Source organism: Mustela erminea, chromosome 8, assembly GCF_009829155.1.
Source record: "Mustela erminea isolate mMusErm1 chromosome 8, mMusErm1.Pri, whole genome shotgun sequence".
In the NCBI taxonomy this organism is placed as follows: Eukaryota; Metazoa; Chordata; class Mammalia; order Carnivora; family Mustelidae; genus Mustela; species Mustela erminea.
Window position 1 is genome coordinate 23,614,848 of NC_045621.1, and position 25,963 is coordinate 23,640,810.

At 35.8% G+C, this 25,963-nt stretch overlaps 1 protein-coding gene and 1 long non-coding RNA gene across 5 annotated transcripts in view; both read left to right on the forward strand.

Annotated features, from left to right (window-relative positions):
• LOC116597249 overlaps positions 1 to 9,171 on the forward strand; it is a 35,107-nt gene extending 25,936 nt beyond the window's left edge. For all 3 annotated transcript variants that reach the window (XR_004288520.1, XR_004288519.1, XR_004288521.1), the window contains one exon: positions 8,497 to 9,171. This is a non-coding gene — a long non-coding RNA (uncharacterized LOC116597249). The remainder of the gene's footprint in view (positions 1 to 8,496) is intronic.
• A 4,177-nt stretch (positions 9,172 to 13,348) lies between these two features.
• The window catches only part of SPAG16 (sperm associated antigen 16), a 1,029,828-nt gene continuing 1,017,213 nt past the window's right edge, over positions 13,349 to 25,963 (forward strand). The window contains exons 1-3 of one of the 2 annotated variants that reach the window (XM_032354709.1): positions 13,349 to 13,627; positions 23,834 to 23,880; positions 24,970 to 25,065. In XM_032354709.1, the coding sequence (XP_032210600.1) occupies positions 13,501 to 13,627; positions 23,834 to 23,880; positions 24,970 to 25,065 (270 nt within the window). In that variant the 5' untranslated portion in view covers positions 13,349 to 13,500. The remainder of the gene's footprint in view (positions 13,628 to 23,833; positions 23,881 to 24,969; positions 25,066 to 25,963) is intronic. The other variant, XM_032354710.1, reaches the window with a different exon arrangement.

Genomic DNA, 25,963 nt, shown 5'->3' on the forward strand with positions numbered 1-25,963 from the left:
TTAACACCCACCACTGGACTCACCCAACCCACCACCCTCCTCCCCTCCAAAACCCTAGTTTGTTTCTCAGAGTCCACTGTCTCTCATGGCTTGTCTCCCCTCCTGATTTCCCCCAGTTCACTTCTCCTCTCCATCTCCCAGTGTCCTCTGTGTTATTCCTTATGCTCTTCAAGTAAGTGAAACTCTATCTGCTTGACTTATTTCACTCAGCATAATCTCTTCCAGTCCCATCTATTTTGATACAAAAGTTTGGTATTCATCCTTTCTGATGAAGGCATAATACTCTGTTGTCTATATGGGCCATATCTTCTTTATCCATTTGTCTGTTGAAGGGCATCTTGGTTCTTTCCACAGTTTGGCGAATGTGGCCATTGCTACTATGATCATTGAGGTACTTTTCACTACATCTGTATCTTTGGGGTGAATACTCAGAAGTGCAATTGCAGGGTCATAGAGAATCTCTATTTTTAATTTCTTTTTCTTTTTTAAGATTTTATTTATTTATTTGACAGACAGAGATCACAAGTAGGCAGGGAAGCAGGCAGAGAGAGAGGAGGAAGCAGGCTCCCTGCTGAGCAGATAGACTTATGCGGGGCTCAATTCCAGGACCCTGGGATTATGACCTGAGCTGAAGGCAGAGGCTTTAACCCACTGAGCCACCCAGGCATCCCTCTATTTTTAATTTCTTAAGGAATCTCCACACTGTTTTCCAAAGTGGCTGCACCAACTTGCATTCCCACCAAAAGTATAAGAGGATTCCCTTTCTCCACATCCTCTCCAACACTTGTTGTTTACTTTCTTGTTGATTTTGGCCTTTCCAACTAGTGTAAGGTTGTATCTCAATGTGGTTTTGATTTGAATCTCCCTGATGGCTAATGAAGAAGAACATTTTTTCATGTGTCTGTTAGCCATTTGTATGTCTTCTTTGGAGAAGTGTCTGTTCATGTCTTCTGCCCATTTTTTGAGGTGATTATCTGTTTTGTGTGTGTTGAGTTTGAGGAGTTCTTTATAGATCTTGGATATCAGCCCTTTGTCTATAGTATCTTCTTCCATTCCATGGGTTGACTCTTTGTTTTGTTGACTGTTTCCTTTGCTGTGCAGAAGCTTTTGATCTTGATGAAGTCCCAAAAGTTCATTTTTGCTTTTGTTTCCTTTGCCTTTGGCCTGTCTATATGTTGTCTACAAGAGATCCATTTTGAACTTAAGGATATATCCAGACTGAAAGTAAAGGGACGGAGAAGCATCTTCCATGCCAACGGGCCTCAAAAGAAAACTGGGGTAGCAATTCTCATATCAGATAAATTAGATTTTAAACTAAAGACTGTAGTCAGAGGTAAAGAAGGACACCACATCATTCTTAAAGGGACTATCCACCAAAAAGATATAACAATTGTAAATATTTATGCTCCCAATATGGGAACAGGTAACTACATAAGACAACTGTTAATCAAGATAAAGAATCATATTGATATGAATCCATTAATAATAGAGGATCTTAAGACACTACTCTCAGTAATAGACAGATCATCTAAGCAGAAAATCAATAAATAAACAAGAGCATTGAATGACACATTGGACCAGATGGACTTCATAGATGTACATAGAAGATTCCAACCTTAAACAACAGAATACTCATTCTTCTCGAGTGCACATGGAACTTTCTCCAGAATAGACAACTACTGGGTCACAAATCAGGGCTCAACTGATACCAAAAGATGAGATTATTCCCTGAATATTCTCAGACCACAGTGCTTTGAAACTGGAACTCAACAACAAGAAAAAGTTTGGAAGGAATTCAAACACATGGAAGCTAAAGACCACCTTGCTTAAGAATATTTGGATCAACCAGGAAATCAAAGAAGAAGTTAAACAATTCATGGAAATCAATGACAATGAAAACGCTTTGGTCCAAAACCTATGGGATACAGCAAAGGCTGTCCTAAGGGGGAAATACATAGTCATCCAAGCCTCCCTCAAAAAAATTGAAAAATTCAGAATACACCAGCTCCCCTTACACTTTAAAGAACTGGAAAATCAACAACAGATTAAGCCAACCCCACACACAAGAAGGGAAATAATCAAGATTAGAGCAGAGACCAGTGAGATAGAATTTGTATTTCTAACAAGTTCCCAAGTGCTGCTGCTGCTGCTGGTTTGAACACTAAGCTTAGAGAACCACTTGCAAGAAAGGTGATGGTTTTACACTTTGAAATTATATGATCAGTTTATAGTTTTAAATAGAAAGTCAACTGTGACACCATAATTTTTTTTTTTAAGATTTTATTTATTTAACACAGAGAGTGAAAACACAAGCAGGGGGAGTGGCAGGCAGAAGGAGGGGGAAAAGTGAGCTTCTCACCCAGCAGTGAGTTGGATGCAGGGCTCAATCCCAGGACCCTGGGATCACGACCTGAGCTGAAGGCAGATGCTCAAGTGACTGAGCCACCCAGGTGCCCCAACACCATAGATTTTTAAAGCTTATTTTCAAAATGTATTCTACGTGGTCACACACCATCATGTTGGATCCAATTTTCTTTTTTTCATTATTTGGATATTTTTCTTTTTGTTCATCTTTGTTTTATTCTTAACCCAAGTTATGTCTCCTCCCCCTTCTCATTATTTCAGTAACATTTTCTAATTTTATGCTGCTATATATTACTGGAACAGTCATTTTTTTCTTAAATAATTTTTCAAAGTAGAATTTCCTATTAGATTGTAAACTTCTTGGAATAAGGAACCATGTGTTATTTGCACTTGGTAGAAATCAATAAATATGTGTTGCATTGAGTATTATACATATGTTTTTTTAGATTTTATTTTTTTATTTGGCAGAGAGAGAGACAGTGAGAGAGGGGACACAAGCTGGGGGAGCAGGACAGGGAGATGCAGGCTCCCCACTCAGCAGGGAGCAAGAAGTGGGGCTCAATCCCAGGATTCCTGGAACATGACCTGAGCTGAAGGCAAATGCTTAATGATTGAGTCACCCAATCTCCCCTGAATATTATATTTTTTACTCACTTTCTTCTGAAGACCAAAAAAATCATATATAGAGTTTTAAATCATCTGAAATTTGAATATTAGGAAGGCAAAGAAAGGAGGAAGGATAGAAAGTAAATAGGAGCTCATAGGAAGAAAGAGTAGTATGCATTAATCAAATCTGAATCAATTTGGATGTTAACCACTAAATCCTTTATTGGAATATACCATGTTTCCTTATTTTTTTGATATTTTGTGGTGCAATCTATCAAGATGAAGCAATCTATACAACTATATTGATCAAAAATGGGTTAGAATGGAACAAACTATTAAATAGAATTTTATCTGAAAATAGTTCGTAGAGAACATTTATTAAATTCAATGACTATTAGATAAATCAAGTGAAATGAAATCATAGATATGTTTTGCAAGACAAAATGAAGCAGTTTAAATCAAGGAACTCCTCATAACTGGGAGTTGTTTTATACAAAATACTTTCTTAAGTGAAAGAATCATTTAATCTCTATAAAATGTACATAGTAAATAATTTATCATACTTTATATGATAATTATAAAGAATGGAATAGTTCATGATGTAAAAGTATGAAATCTTATTGAAGGACATAAAACAATATTGAGAAAATGGAAAAGTATACTATGTCCTTGGATGAGAAGATGTTGTTAGGAAGTCAATACTTCTAAAATTAATATACATATTCAATGCAGCTCTTATTAGAATTCCAAAGTGGGCTTTTTTTGGGAGGGAGGAGGCATGTATAAATAATATGAATGTCTATTGCCCCAAATTAACTAAGAAAAAAGAAGTATAGGAGAGAGGTCTCAATGTTCTAGATAGCCAAATGCTATATCTGGAAACAAACAAACAAACAAACAAACAAATAAAACAACAAAAAACTAAAACCACTAAACATGAATTGGTATGGCATTGGTATAGGAAAAAAAAACAAAAAACAAATTAAAAGAATAAAATAAGTATTTCATGAATAAATAGGAAAGGAGAAATTATTTTAAAAAGTTCTGGTATTATTGACTAGCCACTGGGTTGGAATCTATTTTATCTCCTACACAAAATAAACCATAGATGAATTAAAGACCAATATAGAAAATAAAAAATAAGAACCATAGGGGCTTTTAGTATTTAGGAGAGCATTTATAGTATCCATGATTTGGCAAAATATTCTTAATCAAGACTGTACACCCAGAAAACATAAAAGAAAATATAACCATAATTAACTACAGGAAAATTAAAAGTTTTTCATTTTTAAATGTATTATGAGGTCAATAGCAAGATGATAAATGTGGACAAATATGTATAATAGAATTTATAGACTAAAACCTAATATCAGTAATTACAAACAGTTCTCACAAATTGGCCAAAAATACAAAGAAGAAGAAAATGATAAGATACACTTTGCAATATCATAAGTTGAAATGATAGCAAGCATAAAAAGACACTATAGTTCACTACTTGTTAGGGAATGAAAACTAATGGTTGAGAGTGCTGTGGGTGGTTGTAGGCTCAATGGCCTTCACAGTCACAAAATCATATAGGAAGAGGGATTTTCAGAAATATTTTCCAGATTATGTTTTATTCTCAGAAGCCAAAATTGTGAATAATCTTATTGAAAAGATTTTATTCTACTACTGAAGTTTCTTAGAAAATAAAATATTTATTTCCTTCTAAATTCACGTATTCGATACAGTAGCCATTGGACATTCTGATATGTTTATTAGGAATTCTTGATCATCTAGTAATAACCCCTACTTAATGTTCTCTTGCTTCTAAGTTCAGTCATATGAATATTTTACATTCTATTGGTTTTAATATTTCAAATGTTTTTGTGTAAAAAAGAAATTATTGCAAGGCATTGACTGCTTAAAGTATATAAATATGAAAAATGATAATGAATAAGTAAATTTACATAAACAAACCTTTTCTGGATATTGGTGTTAGTAAAGAATTTTAAACTAATATTCTGTAAATGCTGAGAAATGTGAAGGAATATTGGGAGGATGTCAGTTTCCATAGAATTCTACTTAAAGTATGGAAAATTAGAGCCTTCATAATTGTTAGCTTAGTTGTTGCTATCCTTACTTAGATCCTGTTTCTCCTGCTTTATTTTGTCATCAGACAACTCTTGTTATCAAAATCCCTCTTATATTTTTGTAAAACATATATTATTTTTCTCCTGCAGATATTACTAAAGCTTTAGAAACACCTCCTTGTGCCCAAGGAATTTTTAAATTATTGATAAGAAAAACAAAATATATAAGTGCTCAAAATAATGGCGTGTCTGTGTGAGGTTGGAGGAAGGTGCATCTGGAACTTAGGTCCATTTATTATTAACACCAAAAAAAACCCTAGATTAAAAAAATAGAGATTTTCAATACTAATATTTCTGTAGCATAGAATAAGTATGTGGATTTTTATATCTTCTCTTAAGCTTAGTGTTGTGCCTAGCACAAAATAGTTTTCTAATATAGGTATGCTCAGTGAGTAAAATGTAATTAATCAGTTAGAAATTGTGATCTTTTATCATTTATTTACAGTATGCCAAGCATTATGCTTCGTATTTGTTAAGCTCCTCTAAATTCTTATGATAATGGTATGAAATAAGTATTCTTATTTACCATGATAGTTGCAGTATTTACCAAAACAGCAAAAAGTGACAAAACTTTGATGGGGTGTGGAGGGGAGATGTAGGGTTCAAAGCAAGAGTGGTTATTGAACTGAAGAATTCATTTATCATAACATATACAACATTTTTCATTATAATAATTAACATCTGACTCTTTCAGAAGTCCCCTTCCCTCCCCTCCCCTCCCCTCCCATCTCCTCTCCTAGGCTTTCCTTTTTCTTCTTTTGTTATTTCTACTGGCTTGAATAACTGTGGAATGCTAAGAAATATTATATACAATCAGGGATTACAAAACCCTTTAGATAAATCTGCTCCATTGCTTTTAGTTATGGAACTGTGGCATTTAAACTTTCAACGTCTGAAAGAAAGCTCCATCTAACAAGGCTGTCTTGGAAATTACTATAAACCCCACTGAATATTGGACAGAGGAATTTCCACAAGCCTCCAATGCTGGATGTGGGCATTAGATGCTCATTTCGTGTTCACTGCTGGAATTGTCATGATGATCTCCCATGTTGGACTTCCTTTTCTACGTACCCCTGCTCCAACTACAACTTCTAACTTGTACTGTTCTCTGCAAGATTACTCTCTTTCCAGTCACTGCCATTGTTGTTGCCTTTAACTTGGCAACTTCTTTTTTTCTTTCTCTTTTCCATCCATAGATAAGGAAGCATGTGACCAGTAGACAAGATAGAGGAGGGTGCCCCAAATTCTTAAAATAACTCACCAGTTTTCAATTATGTGTGAGAAGAAACTGTGTTTCTTCCATCTTTGTGTTAAATGGACATAGATATGTTATATCAGACATTTCTTTAAGGAAAAAAAAACCCATAGCAGTAAAGTATATCTTTAAACTGTGTGAAAATTAATAAAGATATATCACCTGAGTCTTGTTGAATGGCAAGTGGCAGAAAGCCCAACAGAAATTAGCTGAAGCAAAAGTAATTTATTGTTTCTAGTAAGAGAAATGTCAAGAGGTGAGTTTTGTTTAGGGCTTTATTAGAATATAGATTTGAGTAATTTTATTTAAATGAACTTTCAGTTTTGGGATAGTTTTAGATTTACCAAGAAGTTGTGAGGATAGTATGTAAAATTCCCATATACACACACCTAGTTTTCCCTGTTATTACCATTCTACATGAATATGGTGCAATTACTATGTATAATGAACCAATATTGATATGTTATTATTAGCTGAAAGGCATACTTTATTCAGATTTCTTTAGTACTTACCTAAGGTCCATTGTTTTTGTTCCAAGATCTTACATTACAGTTATCCATTATGTCTGTGATGGTTTTCCACATTTTCCTTGCTTTTGATGATCTTGACTATTTTAGGGAGTACTGGTGTTTTGTAGAATGTCCCTTAACTGAGATTTGTCCCATATTTTTCTCATAATTAGTCTGGGGTCATGGGTTTTTGAGGTGGTTTGCCAAGGTTCTCCATTTTGAAGTTACTCTTTCCACTCCCCCATTCCATATTATAGTCTTTGAAGAAAGCCACCATATGTAGTACACACTTAAGGGATGGAGAATTAGGCTCTACTCTTATAATGTGGCACATCTACATATATTATTTGGAATTCTTGACAGGAGATGTGTCCTTCTCCTCTGTTTATTTATGTATCTAATCATTTATTTATATTAAATTGACTCATAAAATTGACTCATATTTTTTAAAACAAATATTTCAAATATTTTTAAACAAATATTTGTTTTATACTTTGGGTTATACTCCAATACTACTTTATTAATTTTGTTGCTCAAATTGTTCTAGCTTTGCATATTTTAAGGAACTCTTTCAACTGGCTTCTCTCTTTAATGTACTCTATTATTGTTAGTTTTTAGTGATGGGAGTATTTTTACTTTCTGGGACTATGAGATTTTCCAGGCTCAACTCATACATTCTCAGTTCAGCCCTACATTTGGCAATTCTCCAATGGCCATCCCTTTTATTGAAAAATGGTATTAGAAACCAAGATTTTGTCATAGATGTGCTCATTTTTATAGGGATATTGTTTCTAGGTTCTCAGCTGACAGAACAAGGAAATATAAATGTGTGTACTAGAGGTTCAGGTAATTTTATCTGGGCTTGGGTTTTCTTGCTTTTTCACATTGACTCAATTCTTGAACAGAAATTTCCTTTATATTTACAAGGTAGCTGTGGCAACTCTGGAACATAAGTCCCTAGAAACAGAGTAAGAGTCTCTTTACCATAATTCCCAACAAATTCCCATCATGTGTCGTTGCTTCCTTTTAGATCACATGTCAACTCAGGAACTGATCAGTGTAATCAAATGGAATGAAATATTCTTACCAGGTTAAGCCAAGGTCTTGTGATCTTCAGAATCAGAGGATTGAACATGTTTGACCTACTTGAAATGAGAGTACAGAAGACATGGATTTTCAAAAGCTTAATCATATAAAAAGGGAAAATACAGATGTATTCTTGAAAAATGATAATTTTCACCATAGTCAGTGACCATTACTTCTTATTAATTGTGAAATTCTAAAACTGACTACCACTTACTGTGAAGTTTTGAAAGAAAATAAAATGGTTACTTTTATAAAGAGATATATCAGTAAATGGCTTGGGCTCCATTGGAAGCAATTAACACTCATACTTGTGAAAGCTGAATAGTACTTTACTATATTTTTGCATATGAATATTTTCTGCTTTGAACTACAAATGGGAAGAGTAAATCCATTGTCAAATTACTTCCTGGTTTTGCTTTTAAAAATAATTTCACTTTTACAAAAATGGAGCATTTAGGCCGGGATCAAATAAAATCTGTTGTCCTTTGTACTTGTTGCTTTATATTGACTGTCTCCATTTTCTTTCTTTATTTACCTCTTTCAGGAACATATTCAAGAGAAAAGTAGAGAGCTTGCCATTCATTTGTCAAAATGTGAAGTTACTTTCTTTTTCATCACTTCAAAGAAGCTTGTAAAATATTTTTAAAAGGAAGGGCTATAGAATAGAAAGACTACATGATAGCAGGACTGTAGGACAGCATGATAATTGAAACTACATGATCTGAAGTTTTTGTTTTTCCTTAGTGAGGCATTCACACCCTTTTAAAATTAAACCAGCAACTAACAGAACAGTAATACCAATGTAAAAATGTTTTAAAAGTCATCCCTTGCAAAACCTTAGTTTTAAGATATTAGCAGTCGCCACAGAAGTTTATATCCTGTTTTGTATTTAAAGGCAATTATTGATTCTAATTGTATTTGTTAAGATTATCTTTTCTTTTATTTCATTGTTTTAACAAGTTACATGTTTATCGTAGAGATCTAAAGGTTTAAAAATTTTAAAGATGCTTTTCATTTGAACTTTTAAATATACTGTAATGTAGGTCCCTGTGAAATGTGTTTAAATTATAATTGAACCAAAAATATCTTGGGTGACTTGTCAATTTAAAATCCATGAAATTGATATAGTCAGATTGTGAACTCTGAAGTTAAACTTCGGTTATTTAGAATTTTTAGAGAATAAGATGTCCAGATTAAAACAAATTTTTTGAGGAGTACAGTGATGGTATTTTTTTGAGTTACAATATTTTTTTAATAAAAACATAAAAAGTTCTTTGACAAGAATCTTTCCCAATTCCCTTCTACCTGACGTGGTGGATAATGGTCATTATTTATTTTCTTATGACTCTATTAAAACCTTTCTCCCCGCTTTTTAAAAAAAATTATTTATTTGACAGACAGAGATCACAAGTAGGCAGAGAGGCAGGCAGAGAGAGAGGAGGAAGCAGGCTCTCTTCTGAGCAGAGAGCCTGATGCGGGGCTCAATCCCAGGACCCCGGGATCATGACCTGAGCCAAAAGCAGAGGCTTTAACCATTGAGTCACCAAGGCACCCTAAACCTTCCCTTTTTTTGAGTGCTACATGTTTTCATAAAATTTTTTAAAAGATTTTATTTATTTATTTGATAGTGGGAGAGTACATGCATGCACAAGCAGGAGGAGGGGCAGGCAGAGGGAGAAGCAGACTCCTGGCTGAGCAGGAAGCCCAATGTGGGATGTGGGACTGGATCTCAGGACCCCGCGATTGTGACCTGAGCAGAAGGCAGACACTTAGCCAACTGAACCACCCAGAGGCTCTGAGTGCTACATGTTTCTAAAAACATTTAAGTTTTGTCTTAAAATTGTTCCTATATATGTAAGTTTCTTCCAAATATAATATCCAGTTTGGGATCAGCATATCACTCAACATTTTAAGTCAATTTTATTAACAATTTTTTATTAAAAATATTTGATATATCAGATATGGAGATAAGTGATTTTTACATATTCAATTTCATTTACTATTTTGTATTTTTAAGAAGTTCTTCACTAAATTCCTGTTAGTTAACATACAGCACAACATTAGTTTCAGGTGTACCATATAGTGATTCAATACTTCCATAGAACAGATGTTGTGGTGAGCATCACCTATTTAACCCACCCTTCTACCTACTGTCATCTACTAACCATCAGTTTGTTCTCCATGGCAGAGAGTCTGTTTTTTGGTTCGCCTCTCTTTGTCTCTTGTCCCCCCCACCCTTTTCATGTTTGTTTTGTTTCTTAAATTCCACATATGAGTGAAATCATATAGTATTAGTCTTTCTTTGACTTACTTTGCTTAACATAATACTTTTTAATTCCACCAGGTCATCGCAAATGGAAAGACTTCACTCTCCTTCATGGCTATGTAATATTCCACTGTGCATATATACCACATCTTTTTATCCATTCATCAGTGGAGGTTGTTTCCATAATTTGGTCCTTGTAGATACATCAGGGTGCATGTATCTCTTAGAATTAGTATTTTTGTATTCTTTGGGTAAATACCCAGTATTGTGATTGTTGGATCATAGGGTAGTTCTATTTTTAGCTTTTTTGAGGAAGTTTTATATTGTTTTCCAGGACTGTACCAGTTTGCATTCTCACCAACAGTGCAAGAGGGCTCCCCTTTCTCCACATCCTCATCAATACCTGTTTTTTCCTGTGTTACTTTTTAATTTTTCACAGAACTAGAACAAAAAGTCCTAAAATTTGTTATGAACCACAGAAGATTCCCAATAGCCAAAGAAACTTTGAAAAAGAAAAGCAAAGCTGGAGGCATCACAATTCTGGAGTTCAAGTTATATGACAAAGCTGTAGTGATCAAAATAGTATGTTATTAGCACAAAAACAGAGACATAGATAAACAGAACAGAATAGAAAACTGAGAAAGTTTCCCAAAACTCTAGGTTAACTAATCTTCAATGAAGCAGGGAACAATTTCCAATGGGGAAAAGACAGTCTCTTCAACAAATGGTGTTGGGATAATTGGACTGCAACATGCAAAAGAATGAAACTGGACCACTTTCTTACATCATACACAAAAATAAATTCAAAATGGATGAACGAATTAGCTGTGAGAGCTGAAACCATAAATATCTCAGAGGAGAACACAGACAGTAACCTCTTTGAACTGGACCATAGCAAACTGCTTCTAGACAGGTCTCCTGAGGCAAGAGAAACAAAAGCACAAATAATTTTTTGGATCTTCATCAAAATGAAAAGCTTCTGCACAGTGAAGGAAACTATCCACAAAACTAAAAGAAAGCCTATGGAATGGGAGAAGATATTTGCAAATGACATATCTGATAAATGGTTAGTCCAAAATATATAAAGAACTTATACAATTCAACACTCTCCAAATGAATAATCTAATTAAAAAATGAGCAGGAGAGGTAAATATACATTTTCCTAAAGAAGACATTTCACTTACTATTTATATTTTAGTAACATAGGTATTAAAATATCCATTTTAGAGAAGAGGAAACTAGAGGCTCAAGGAGCTTAAGTTAATTAAGGTCATACAGAAGAGCCAGGATTCAAACCTTATGTAGAACATGATATACATATTATATCTAAAAGCTAACAACAGCCAACAGCCAATGTAACACACACACATAAATCAAATTAAACATTAATTTTTCTGAAAGACCTTCCTTCCTGGCTCTCTCATGCTCCTTCATGCCTTGCTGGATGTGCAAAACCCTGACCATTCCTCACCCAGGCCATTTCTCAAGCAAGTGTTTACAGAAGACAAACCTGAGCGTGTGAGGTAATGTCTCCCTTGGGAACAAATAACAGACTTTCTGTAAAAGCAGCCGATTCCCCAATTTCAGAGTTCTTCTCCTGTATTTTCAGCCCCTTGTAATTGTTTCTTGCATTTGACGAACATTGAGGGTATGTTTGGTGTGAGACATCAAGGGCAAAGAATAAGTTATTAATAATAGATATGAGAAATGAGGGAGGATTATGACTAATTGTGACCCTTGGTTTTTCTAAAAAACATAACAAAACTAAGCAATTAATATCAATAGAAAACAAATCTATTTCTTAGTATCTACTTTGTGTCTGGTAATTTCCTCATTCTTTATATTTTACCCTTTGCAACAATGCTTTGTAGAAGGTATTATTATTATCCTCATTTTATAATGAGGAAATTGAGGCTGGAGGCAGTAAGTGGTTTGCCCCAAGGTTTCCTAACTAGTAAGTATTGGGGCCAGGCTCTGAATGCAACTAGTAAGTGTTGGAGCAGGCTCTGGTTCCAACATCCAGGCTCTCAATCATCTATTAGGAAGTTACCACTATAATTATTATATTTTTTTGGTAATAAATGGGAGCTTTTATAATGAATTGCTCTTTGTTTTCTTTTTTAATTTAAATTCAATTCACCAACATTAGTTTCAGATGTAGAGTTCAATAACTCGTCAGTTGCCTATAAAACACAGTGCTCATCACATCACATGCCCTCTTTAATGTCTATCACCCAATAACCTCCCCTCCAGGAACTCTGTTTGTTTCCTATAGTTAAGAGTCTCTCAGGGTTTGTCTCCCTCTCTGATGACTTCCCATTGAGTTTTCCCTCCCTTCCTCTATGATCCTCTGTGCTGTTTCTTATATTCCACACATGGCATCCAGTTTTCATCAAGAAACATAGAATGGAAAAGAATCTGCAACGAAAAAGGCCTAGCAGATGCTTCCGATATATACACAATACAAACCTGAAGAGTCTGTCATTGCAAAAGGAGTGTGTGTGATTGGGCCAATATTATTTACCACACATTGTGTTAAGACCGTCTGTACCTCATAGTTCTTATAAAAGTGTCTTTCTCTTAGCAGAAGTCAACACTATACATACTCTTTCAAGCCCCAGTGTATGAAACTGAAGTCAAAACACATGTCCAGATAAATATTTTAAAGGAGGTCAAGAAGGAAATTGACTAAGGTGACTACCCTAGGTCTTTATTGCTAAGCGACTGAGGTTCGTGCTGCTGAGTCAGTCTCTCAATAATCATTTCTCTCTCTCTCTCTCTTTTTTTTTCCTCCTGTACGCTGGTTCTTTCTTCTTTCCAGGAGTCTTCCCTAGGGACAATTAAGGGTCTCCACACATAAAATTAAGGGGCTGATATGATGGGTATGTAAAAACCAGGAGAAAGGAAACTTAGGGAAGAAAATGAAGCGAGAAAGAAACGCTAGGGTCGAAACGGGGAGAAAAAAAAAGAAAGAGAAGAAAAGCTGGTTCTGTAAGAAAATGTACATAATCCAAGCCAACTGTTTCTTGCTCCTCCTCTCATCCACTCCAGGAACTGCGTCCCAGGTAACTAGGCAACGACGTTGCCGTGGTAACCAGCGCAGGTCAGAGGGCAACAACGCTTTAAGGCTGGGCAGCCTTTCAGAGCGCGGAGCTGGCCGGGTGGGAGCCGCGAGGGTGTCAGAGTCTCGCGAGAGCTGCGTGCGGTTGTGGGCGAGCGTCTTGGCTTTTGGTCTCCGGGAGACGCGAGGCTGTCCGGGGGCGGGGCCCGGGAGCGCGTCCTATGGCTGCTAAGCAAGGGATGCCCTCGTCAGCCCTGCGGGTGCTGGAGGAAGCGTTGGGCATGGACCTCACGGCTGCTGGGGACACCGCGGAGGCGGTGGCCGCCGAGGGCGCCTACTACCTGGAGCGTATCCTTACGTGTAGGCGCGGCCTCAGGCGCTCCCTTTGGTAACGGGTTTGCGGGCGAGGGCGCGGGCTTCCCATCCGGGGCGTCCAATGCGGTTTGTGGCCGCGCAGCGGGCCAGAACGCCTCCTGGACCTCAAGGTGGCGTCCGCGCCACCGTGTACCCCTGAGAGCTCCCCGCCGCAAAGACTTGCCTTTTGGGAGTGTTAGGCGACCGTGTTCCTGTTGGAAGAACCTTCGGGAATCGTGTACTTAGTAACCACTCTGCAAACTTTGGATGGAAGTTTCCTGTTAGGATGGTACAACGAATTGATTCAGCCCTCCTTAGGGCTTCCCAAATAAGCCCCCAGCCTTCAGAATATCGTGGGAATCAGTTCAGTCAGGCAAGTTAGGAAACCGTGGAGGACCTCTGCCTCTGGGCTTTAAAGAGCTGAAGCTCTGAGCATTCAGCCTGTGATTCTGTAGATACTTCCGTTGTCCAGTGCTTAAAAGATTTGTTTTGTAAGCGTCAACTACCTAGGTAGTTTCATTTTTGGCTATTTAATTACAATTATTGCATTTTTATTTTAAAGCAACTAAATGATGACTGGTGAGCTGAGAGCCTCAGAGATGTTAGGAAGAAATCAGATAGTGATGAACAATTAACAATGGAAATACGAGAAAAAGGGAATAGCGATATGTGAATAATTAGGTTCACTATTTCTTGGGATGGCTTTTGAGCTCACATTGTCTAGGCATATAGACTTAATTGTACTGGAGAGATCGGAGAGTTGATGAGAAAAAGATACCTTTTTTTTTTTTTTTAACCCCAGGCAGATAGGAGAGAGATGATTATCTGTTCTATTCTTAAAGATATCGAGGAAACTCTAAAATCTACTTTATTTTTTGTCCAACTGTGAATGCCCCAGCTTTAATTCAAGACTTTAGAGATCTAACAGTGATAACATTTTGTGGGCTTTGGCAAACTGTTTCACCTGTCCTGCCTTAGGCTCTGTACACAATGGTACTTCGAGGAGCTTTGAAGAACTTAGTTGCAAAGACCAAAGATAATATGTAGTGTTTTATTTAAGGCAAACATTTTTGTAGGAATGTAAGTTTGAATAGTTCAAAATCAATGTAAATGAAATGTTGGTGCCTCAATGTCTTAAATGAAGCTGTATACTATTCATAACTCTATAAATAGCTGCCTTTTCCAGTAATATTCCTTTTTAAATTCAGAAATGAGTCAACAATTCTTTAAGAACTTACTTACATCAAGTGTAAAGTTATCTAGTGTCCCTGGTAGTGAATGGTACCCAGGCATTTTGTTTTTATTTACATTAAGATGATTCCTGTAACATGTAGTTTAATTGTTAATCTGAGACAAACACACTGAGTTAGCTTTTTTTGCAAGTTGTGGGACTTCAATATAGCATAGTTTTTAGGTTGACTTAATTTTCAGAGATATTGCTGAGTCACAACTGTCAATATATAGTAGTCTGCACAAAACCTGTCTTACAAAGAATTTTCCAAGTAATCATATTTGTAAATATAAATGACTCTAACATTTTACGATTTTGTTATCCAATTTCTGAATTACCTGTCCCCTTTGCTTTTCTTCCGTCTTTCTTTAGTTGGCTGATATTTTGTGTTTTAACCAAAGGGTAGTCAAGGGATAGCAAAACTACATATTTTGCCAATATTCCTACATTCAGTGTTTAGGTAAGAGGTTTAGTCATGAGAGAGGCTTTAACTGTTAGTTAAATGAAGTTCGAGGATTACTTTAGAATGCCAATTATCCCTGTTTCCCCGGGCTCTCTTAACATGCATAATTAAGAGTTGACTGTATAATGTTATTTGACATTGTTGCTTAAGGCAATTGTGATAGTTGCTGAAGTGAGACTTTCTGAGTTTCAAGTCTTTAGCTCTCAGGTAATTTAATTGAACTATCACAGTAGATAAATAAAAGTTATAATATGCACAAATGAATCAGAAATCTGATGTTCTCTACTTTGCACATATACTTAATCACTTTTAATCTACTGCATTTGGTCTTGGGCTGCCCTTATTTATGACTGAACAGATGCTCCGTAGAACACTAGACAACAAAATATCAATATTAAGTCTTTGCAAGATACTGACTCTAATTCTCCAGGAAGTTACCCTTTTCTTTGGTGTTAAACATTTAAACATAAAGAACATGTACAGATTAATAGGGCCCAAACCAGAAATAGCCAGGATCCACTATGAGGGAAATGGCTTCATTAGTAAAGGTTCCATTATGAGTTCAGAGACTGTGTAGAGGAAAAATAATTCTTAACCCTGCAACACCCCTTCTTTGTAATGTAATAGCTGTAAAGGTAGGAGTTATCTGTTTCTCTTCTGAGTAGTTCAGGATATAGCTGCTTTTATTTTTTAAACTTCCACAAGGCAAGATACAAACACACATGCACCTAGTTCCTTTTTTAGCTATCTCCAGAGCTTTTAAGAAATCTGTTTACAGAGTATGAGTTCTCTGGAGAACTCTTCATTTGAAAGATATTTGCAACATTGTAAAATATAAGGCAAGTTTTTTTTTTTTTAAACTTTATTTATTTATTTGACAGAGATCACAAGTAGGCAGAGAGGCAGGCATAGAGAAAGTCTGGGGAAGTAGGCTTCCTGCTGAGCAGAGATCCTGATGGGGGGCTTGATCCCAGGACCCTGGGATTATGACCAGGGCTGAAGGCAGAGGCTTTAACCCACTGAGCCACCCAGTTGCCCTACAAGGCTAGGTTTTAACTATGTGCTTTGTAAAGGGTCAAGTGCTTGTAGAGGTTGGCTGTCTTTGACAATGAATTCTGTGTTAGAAATGAGTACTCTTGGGTAAGGTTTTCAGTTACAGTGGGAACTGCAGTTAATATGTGGCTGTGGACATTTGGGAATGCTCAATCCAACTGCAGATGCAGGCGGTATTACTGTACTAAGAAAACTAATACTTAATTGATTTTGTTGCTACTTGTTGAAAGACTTGTTCAAGGAAGAATAATGGAATACGTGGACTCTAAGAAAGTGAACCTCCCCCAAAGTGTACCTCCCTTTGCACTGATTGTCGCTCCCTTAACTAGATTTTGATTATTTTATCTTACAAGGCATTCCAACACTAAGAATTTCACTAGTTAGATCATGGACATGTTTGCTGGCCACTGAAAAGGTCTCCTTTGGCCCCAACAGCAGTTTCTGAGGGTTGAGTGAGTTTAAGCCAGTCCTTTGAAGCTAATCAACTCTGAATGCAGTCCCAAAGTCAACTGTTTATGAAAGTACAAAATTATAGATTCTACTAAACTAGTCACCTGAAATATGGTCATCATACTTAGATACCCCATGTAATAAGATTCATGCTTGTTTTCTTAAATGACATCCATAGACAATCTTTCATTGCAATAGTAATGTTCACTGATCACTTTAATTAAAATTGAATTTTTTTCATTTAAAATTCTATTATTTTTAACATTTAGTTAAACAGTTATCTGTTTTGTTTCTTCTCTGGAATGTTTATAGTATTGAGTGAGAAGATATTTTTAAAAGCCTTAATAATCATTATGTACTCAAGTCACCTATTTCTTACTGTCATTGGAAAAACGAATTTTCCCCTGGATGCTTAGTTGCACCCTACATATATTCAAATAAAAGGATAGACAGTCTGAATGTAGACTCTAGACCAAAAAACATGTCACTAAACCTGTCGTGCCAAATTTCACCTGCATGAAAATCATAAGCTATTTGAAAAGAAAAAAATTGTATTTTGTTGTGTGTCCTCTAGTCTGGGCAAACTTTAATGTGCATATGAATCAAAGAATATTGATCTTTAAAAAAGGACTCTAATTCAGTAAGTCCCAGTCAGGGTTGAGATTCTGCATTGCTAACAAGCTCCCAGGTGCTGCAGGTGCTGCTGGTCTAAGGAATATAATTGAAGTAAGAAAGCTATAGGACAGTTTCTTAACTACTGGCCTTTATATTTTCAGATAAGAGGTATAATATGTGGAGCTCATATCCTTGGATCTCCTGGCTTAGAAGTTGGAAAAACTTAAACCACCACCCACCATGAGAACAAAGAGACTTATATTTTGAAAAAAAGATATTTTTCAGCTTCTGAGGCAGAAGATGGCGGTGGTATCTGGGGCAGGAGTAGTCAGTAAACTTCCACTCTTGCCGAGTCTGTTGAATCAGTAGTGGCTTTCTGGTATGTTGTTAATAAGTGTTCTGAGATCCCCTGAAGCCTTAGTGGGAAAGACTGTTGGAAGCAAACAACAATGGGGGAAGTGGAAGCAAGTGTGCCAGTTATTTGCCGTCTTTGGTATATATTATTCAGTTAACTTACATTATTGAAACTGGCATTCCTTAGAAAGCGGACCATGACTATGATGTTTGCTATTTACAGTACTTTTATTTCAATTTAGTAAGTAAAATGTTGATCATCGAGGATCCAGGCTAGATTTTAGATTGCCTCTGTGTACATTGGCTCTGCAGTGATGGCAAAGATTACAAAGCAATTTCTGACTATAGTAGCTTTGGGAAATCATGTAAAATATAATTAGCTATATGTTTCACTCCAGTTCTTTATAAAGATGCTGTGGCTGTCAGTGATCACTACCTCCAGTGCAGCAATGGAAGAGACCAGTGTGAGGAAGTTTGTGTGGTGCTCACATCTGAAAATTGTTCATAGCTTTCTGGCTGTGGTCCATTTGCAGAACCGTGTTTGTGACCCCATTGTATCAACTGTGACCTCAAGCTCTGCTCCGTTACCCCTGCTGAAATATTTCTCTGAGGCTTCTTGCAGTTGTGTCTTCTGTAGTGCTGTGATGGATTTAGGGTTTCCTGGCAATTTCAGTGTGGATGTATATTGGCCTATTTTCTGATAGGATCTACAAGGTAAAGATCTGGTACAAATTCTGCTAGTGTAGAAACAACCAATTAGTTCACCCATGGTGACCAAGTATAGGGAACTGATTCATAGTATGCAAAATCACAAGTCCTACTAAATTTCTTCCATAACAAGTGGACATGTGGAGTGAGACCCTTGGTCTGAGTGTAGACTCTGACTCTAGAAAGTGGGTGGTGCTATGGGCTGTGTCTGCAGGTCAGGGAGGAAGGGGAATCACAGACTGTACCCTGGACAAGAGAAGACTAGAAAACCAGGCCCAATTTTAAATGTCAAGTTGACCTCGAACAGGCAGAAAGGCATTAACTACATCTGAAGGAAATAGAAAGGACAGAAAAAATGAATTTTGGAAATGGAGTTCAACAATGTTCTTTGAAGGAATACTAGGCAGATAATAAAAAGGGAGTTTTGTAAGGACTCAGAAGCAGGTTGGCATTAGGAAACTGATTTTAAGCCAGAATTCTGGTTTATTCTGCAATGGGGAAAAAAAAAATCACTTGCCTGAGAACTGTGACCAGCTTCATTGTATGGACATTTCCTGGAGAATAGGATCATTTAAGAGATTAGATTACACAAGAAAGTTGTTCAGTAAAAGTAGAACTAGAGTAAAGGGTTTTTATCATTCAGGCAGTTCTTGGTCAATTGCTTATTCCTATCCTGGCAACACTGTTTCTAAAGCAGTGGTTTCCAACCTTTTTTTACACATGGTGTTTCATCATATCTTGCTTCACTCAGTCTTTCTGGCATTTCCAAGGGCCAAGAAAATCAATATCTATACCATCCACAGTGTCCTTTTTATGATAACCGAAGAGCGAAGTATTTCTCAGGCTTCAGAGCCAGAAATTGGTGTACATCTGCTGAGAAACTCATCTGTTTTCATTGGATGGATACTGAATTGGTATCTAATTACATTGCCCTCTTTACCCTGACTTCTGGGAAGCTTTGGGTCAAACCTGTGGTTTAGGTTTGACCAAATTCATGAGACTTTATGGCAGGTACACTGCAGCTTTACCTTTGTCTTATTTCTCTTCTTTCTCGTTCTCTTTTAATTTTCATATTTATTTTTATATATTTTTTTTACTGTATGCTTATTTGTAAACTGCCACACAGTCATTTGGGGATTCTTTTGTGCATTTGTCCCTGTGTTACTAGCCAGCTAAGCCAGATAGACAGATGCATACAAACATACTTGCCAAAGTACATTTATTTCTTCAGTAATACTGCAACATCACCTTTCAAATCAGTTGCTCCTGGGAAGGTTTTTCTCTACAAATCATTTTTGTGGATACTGAAAATACCAATCAAGGAAAATGGTGGTTTCTATTTTGGATGTTTGTCCTCTTCCTGACCTTTTGTCTCATTAATCTATTGCCCTTGGCTGATTTTATCTTTCGGTCTGCAGCCCTGTTACTCTTTTATATCTCTCCCTCCTTCAGGGTCTTCAAATTGAGCTGTTTAAATGATTTGATTTAGCTGTTGGTAATATAACACTTCACAGTTTGGAAAATAAGTGAGAGCTCATTGCTTAGGATTTTGATAGAAATTGCACATTCTTTTTGTGTCGCTGTAGAAACATGTAGAAACTATAGAAATATGATATTGTAGAAAATTCCTGGTCTTTTTATTCAGGAAACATGTCTCTATCACTAGTAGGTATATGGTTTTTGTCAAATTTCTTAATCTCCTTGATTCATTTTCTTTCTTTTTTTTTTTTAATTTAGAAATGACTGTATCTGTGTTACTCAATCTCACAGGATTGTTATTAGGATAAATATGATAGTGATCCATATGACAATACTTTTTAAGGTTTATAAAATGATATTTTTTCATTCTTTTTGATTTTGGGGAAACAATGTATTATTAGGATTTGAAAGCTGTTGCCTCGAGTATTTTCTAGGTAGCAGTGTGGCAAGTTTGATAATTCCAAAGCTTTGAGGACAAATCACTTTTTTCTGTATATTGCCATTAACAACCTATGCTTTGATGTTTCATCTTCACATAATCTTATCAGTTGGCTTATTTACAATTTCAGAGTCTATCCAAATGATTTTAGAATGTTTACTTCTTGTGAAATTTTTATGTTATGATCAGTGATGAAGGATGGCATTGCTTTTCTGGAGACTTAAAGACAAGTGATTCTTACAAAATCAAGTTTTAGTAACTGTCATTCAGAAGAGGGCATTCTTTTCCATAAAAAAAGAGACTGATTTCCTGTAGCTGAACCTCAGGAAATTTCATCTAATTAAGTGAAAATGTGTCAGAAAGATATAAATTTAGAAAGGAGGAAGATTTAGAATGTATTTTTTAATCCATTTATCTTAATGCATGGGAGAACTGGGCCATGAAAGACTTATGAGACTTTTCCACAGGTACTCCCCTCTTTCTAGAAGAGGAAAACAATAACAAATACTTGCATAGCATTAACTAGAAGCCAGGCACCATTCTAAATGCTTTACATATGTTAACTCCTTTCATACTCTTGAAACCTCTTAAGGTATTATGATAGCCAGCTTTCAGAATGATGCCCAGTGATCTCTGCATCCTGGTCCTCATACTCCTGTATAATTCCCTTATGTATTGAATAGGGTTGACTTATGTAACCGATAGAATAGTGAGTAAATGATGTGTGACTTCTGAGGCTTCGTCATAAAAGGTATTGTGGCTTCTACTTTGTTTTCTTGTATTTCTTATTCTGGAGGTAGCTAACCACTATATCTTGAGAAGGCTTAAGAAGCTTATGGAGAGACCCACATGGGGAAGAATTGAAACCTTCAGCCAACAAAGTTCATCTTTGAAATGAATCCTCTTGCCTCAGCTGAGCCTTCAGAAGACAGCAGGCTTGGCTGCCTTCTTGACGGAGGTCTCATGAGAGACTCCAAATCAAAATACACAAGCTAAGTCACCACTGAATTCTTGACCACGATACTATGAGATAATGGATGCTTATTGTTAGGCCTTAAGTTTTGGGGAGTTGGTTATGTAGCAATAATAAAAAGTACAGATTTTGATACCTGAAAGTGGGATTCCAACATAAGAAATACTTTAAAGTATTAGAGTGTCCCTGGAACTGAATATAGGACAGATATTGGAAGTTCTTTAAGTAGGATGTTAGTGAAAGCTAAAATACCTTGAACAGACTATTAGTGGAAGTCTCATGGTCTTTAAGAATGCTGCTGGCAAGGGATTAAAGGAGAGTGGGGTCAGTGCTATTGGAAACTGTTCCATAGCAGTAGATAACTAATATAGTATGTACTTCAGTCCTGGTACCCAGTATGGGTAAGTTAAAAATTATAGGATCAGCTGCAGGTATGCAACTTTATGCATCTTTTTATTTCTGTAGTATTTTAATCTACTAATCTACTAAATTAGATTAATTTAATTAAAAATCTAGTTTTTAACTAGTCATTTAATTAGTTGTTTAATTAGTGAATTAACTATTTATTTTTTTGAGCCTAAATCACTTTTCACCATTTTTGGGGAAGATACATTCTTGTTTGACAGTATCAGGTTCCTAAGGATTTGTTATAACTGAACTAGGTTTAAGTGCGTCCTCAAGTGGGTAAAGCAGTGAAGACTTATAGCTTATGATGGAGCTGAGTAACTAAAGACTGCATAACTTATCTTTTAGAGGTTTAGAACTGTGTGTAAGATAATTGGCAAACACTTCAAGTGTTTACGTAATATAGAAAACGAACATGGAATAATGAGAGGTTTAAGGCTAGTGTAGTGAAACCTAACTCCAGGGCTGATTCCCAGCTGTGTTAGGTCCTAGCTTGTGTGACCTTGTGCCTGTAAGTCCTGATCTACAAAATGGAGATGAAAATAGCTTGTAGGTAGGATGAAGACAGAAGGAGTTGATTGATCATGTAAAGACCTTAAGGACAGGGCTTGGCTTCTGTTAAATACTTAATAAATGATACCAATTCTTATTACAAGTAGCTTCAGGTGTTTTATTCACTTTTCGCTAGCTCTTGGAAGATGATTTCTCATAACCAGTAGCAGGATGAAAACTAGGCTAATCTCATCTTTGATTTTCATAACCATTACTGTATGTTAAAAAGCTTAATTTCAAACATTTTGAACTTGGCATAATCACATGTATACATTAGGAAAAATGTAAACAAAATAATGTTATTGGTGTATGTTGTGATTTCTTTCAAAATTAAATATTACCTTGAAATTATCATTTGTAATTAAAGTAACTTGTAATTTTTGAAAGTCTTACAACCGTGCTGTTAGAATTTTTTATTAGGGTCATTTCCCTGATATTTTAATGTTCATTTCTTTTTTTATATCATTTAATTTAATTTCTTTTCAGTGTTCCAAAATTCATTGTTTATGCACCACACCCAGTGCTCCATGCAATCCGTGCCCTCCATAATACCCACCACCAGGCTCACCCAGTCCCCCACCCCCCTCCCCTCCAAAACCCTCAGTTTGTTTCTCAGAGTCCACAGTGTCTCATAGTTTGTCTCCTCCTCCGCTTTCCCCCAACTCACTTCTCCTCTCCATCTCCCAATGTCCTCCGTGTTATTCCTTATGCTCCACAAGTAAGTGAAACCATATGATAATTGACTCTCTCTGCTTGACTTATTTCACTCAGCATAATCTTTTCCAGTCCCATCTGTGTTGATACAAAAGTTGGGTAATGTTAATTTCTTGATAATTTATGAAGCACTGAATTAGGATTACTGTATAGTTTATATTTGCTTAAAAATTAGGCTTCCTTTCCTGAGAACAAAATTTAATTTTAAAATTGAGGTAATAAAAATGAGATTAAAGTAACTTTTATTATGAAAACATTGAAATGTGTTTTTTACTTATATTTAAATATAGGTGTGCTTCTGAAAAATTCATAGTACTTTAAATAAAGAAGTCAGAGTACACTGTGAGAGACTCAGGAGCTCTGGGAAATTAAGTTAGTTTGAAATAGATTTTAAAAATTTACTGCCATAGTTTTCCTGTCCATCATTTTTCTTATCTCTTTCTAATATATATTATCTTATTATGTACATTTTTGTAAGCCTTAGACTCGAATTGGAAATCATTAGATAGTAAATAGACATATGGAAAGGTAGTTTTTCATAGGTTTGGGTTATGTAGAACAATAATTTAAAATAATAATAAAAAATACTTTGTTTCAAAATGTATTTGTAGGTTGTACGGGGAAGAAAAATTTTAAAAAACAATTTAAATTACATTTACCAACTTGGTATGATAACTGGATCTGATACTAAATTTTAATATCAAATCAATTTTAATAAATAATTTTTTCATATATTTTGAGATTGACACTTGACAAGATTTCAGAGGTCACCATAACTGAAGCATCTGAAGATGATTATGAATATGAAGAGGTAATTTTCATTCATTTTAGGTATTTAGCCTTTAAATTCACTAGTCATTCTTATGAAACATTCATTTTACTTTATAATTTTTTGTTTTCCTTAAGAGATGCTGGTTTTTCGCTGAATTACCTAATACCTACTATTTAAGAGTGAAGGGTAAAAGTTCTGTTTGAAAGTTTGGATTGGTTAATGCATCTGGCTCTTTTGGTTTTCCTGGTACTTGTGCTTCAAAGTTAGCTTCTTCTCCCTTGCTTTGTGGATCCTTACTACAGACTGTCATCTCTATCCAGCATGCATTCCTTAATATCCATTCTGCTCTTGGATGGGTTTCCCAGAGTCCCACTACTGGCTGTAGCTCAGATCCCATGCTTCCCTTCAGCTTAACTATAATTCTGTATAATGTAGTTCCTGTCTCACATCTTCTCTTTAATTCACTGTTCAGATGGAACTTATCATTATTTCCGAGAGTTGGCACATTGAGTTGCTCCTAGATGACAGACGTTGTAAGTACAACTGTGAAAGCAAGCCTGGCAGTTTGTGGCCTGGGCAAGTAAAAGAACAAACAGTAGATAAACTTTTTATTACTATTAGTAAAATAAAGATAATATGAATACGTGCCACATGAAATTACTGAAGGTTTTATATGAAAGACAGAACTGATCAACACATAAGAAGCACATGCCAAGTGTTAAACATCATTAATATCATAATTACAGTCAATTACATTCTTCCAAGAACTTAGCATCTAGGCAGTGAGTTCTATTTTTTTTGATAAACCAGACATTGGTAGTTGCTAGTGAGTTGAGAAAAAGAAGCGACCTTAAATTTTTTCTCAGCACAGTTGTTAGACTGTGTTTATCCTTATATATAAGAACAAATGCCCATAAGCTGATCTCGAGTGTATCAAAGGTGACATTGAGTTATGTCCTGCTTGTAAGTTATCCATTTGTCACAGAACTTCAGCCTGACATGGTGTCTTACATAAAGTGTATTTTTTTTTTTGATCCATTGTTTTGTGAGAAAAACTTTTTTCTGAAATGAAGTAAGGTATTTTTATGTTCCTGATTGCTCTTCCTATTCTCTTTCTCTTTAATTTAGATACCAGATGACAATTTTAGTATTCCAGAAGGTGAGGAAGATCTGGCAAAAGCAATTCAGATGGTCCAGGAACAGGCTACAGATACTCAGATTTTGGTGAGAATTGAACAAAACCTGTTGTTTGTATAGTTTGAATACAGTCTATAGTTTAGCAGTGAGACTAAGTTTTACTGGATAAACTTAAGTTTTACATATTAAATGCTGTCCTATCACTTGTTACAACCTTTTTATCTTCTGTGTTTTTATCATTGTACCTTCACTTTAAGTAAGTAGTCATATTTATTCTTTTTTGGATTGTAATTTTCTGCATCATGGTTACTCTTGCATAACTTCACAAAAATGACACCTTCCTTCAGAACTCTGCATGTTTAATATCACTGGATGTTAAACCAAAGATTTTTAACACTAATGTACAGAATTTGGTATTAGATATGGATGCTAAAATGTGTTTTGTTAACACATTAAAAAATAAATAAAAATGTATAGTCCTCTGTCCTTTTCCTTCTGTATTCCCAATTCCTTCAACTACCATCCGTCTCATTCTAAATATCATATTCAAATTTATTGACCAAAAATGACAAGGTAGCATTTATTATTGTGTAATGAATATTTACTTCTGGCCATATTATACCTTTATCCAGCAATTATGTCTAATCTCCCACCATAATGCAGACTTGCATATATTCTGCCATCCTGGCATCTTCCATGTTTGAGGCAGGGTTCTGCACATAATCAACATTCTTATATAATATCTTTAAGATGATCTTAGGAGGGACGCCTTGGTGGCTCAGTCAGTTAAGCATCTGCCTTTGGCTCAGGTCATGATCCCAAGGTCTTAGGATCAAGTCCTACATTGGGCTCCTTGCTAAGTGGGGAACCTGCTTCTCTCTCTGCCTGCCTCTCTCTCTCTGCATCCCTCTCCTGACAAATAAATCAATAAAAATCTTTAAAATAAAATGATCTTGGGGAAGATACTACAAATTATCCTTCTTGA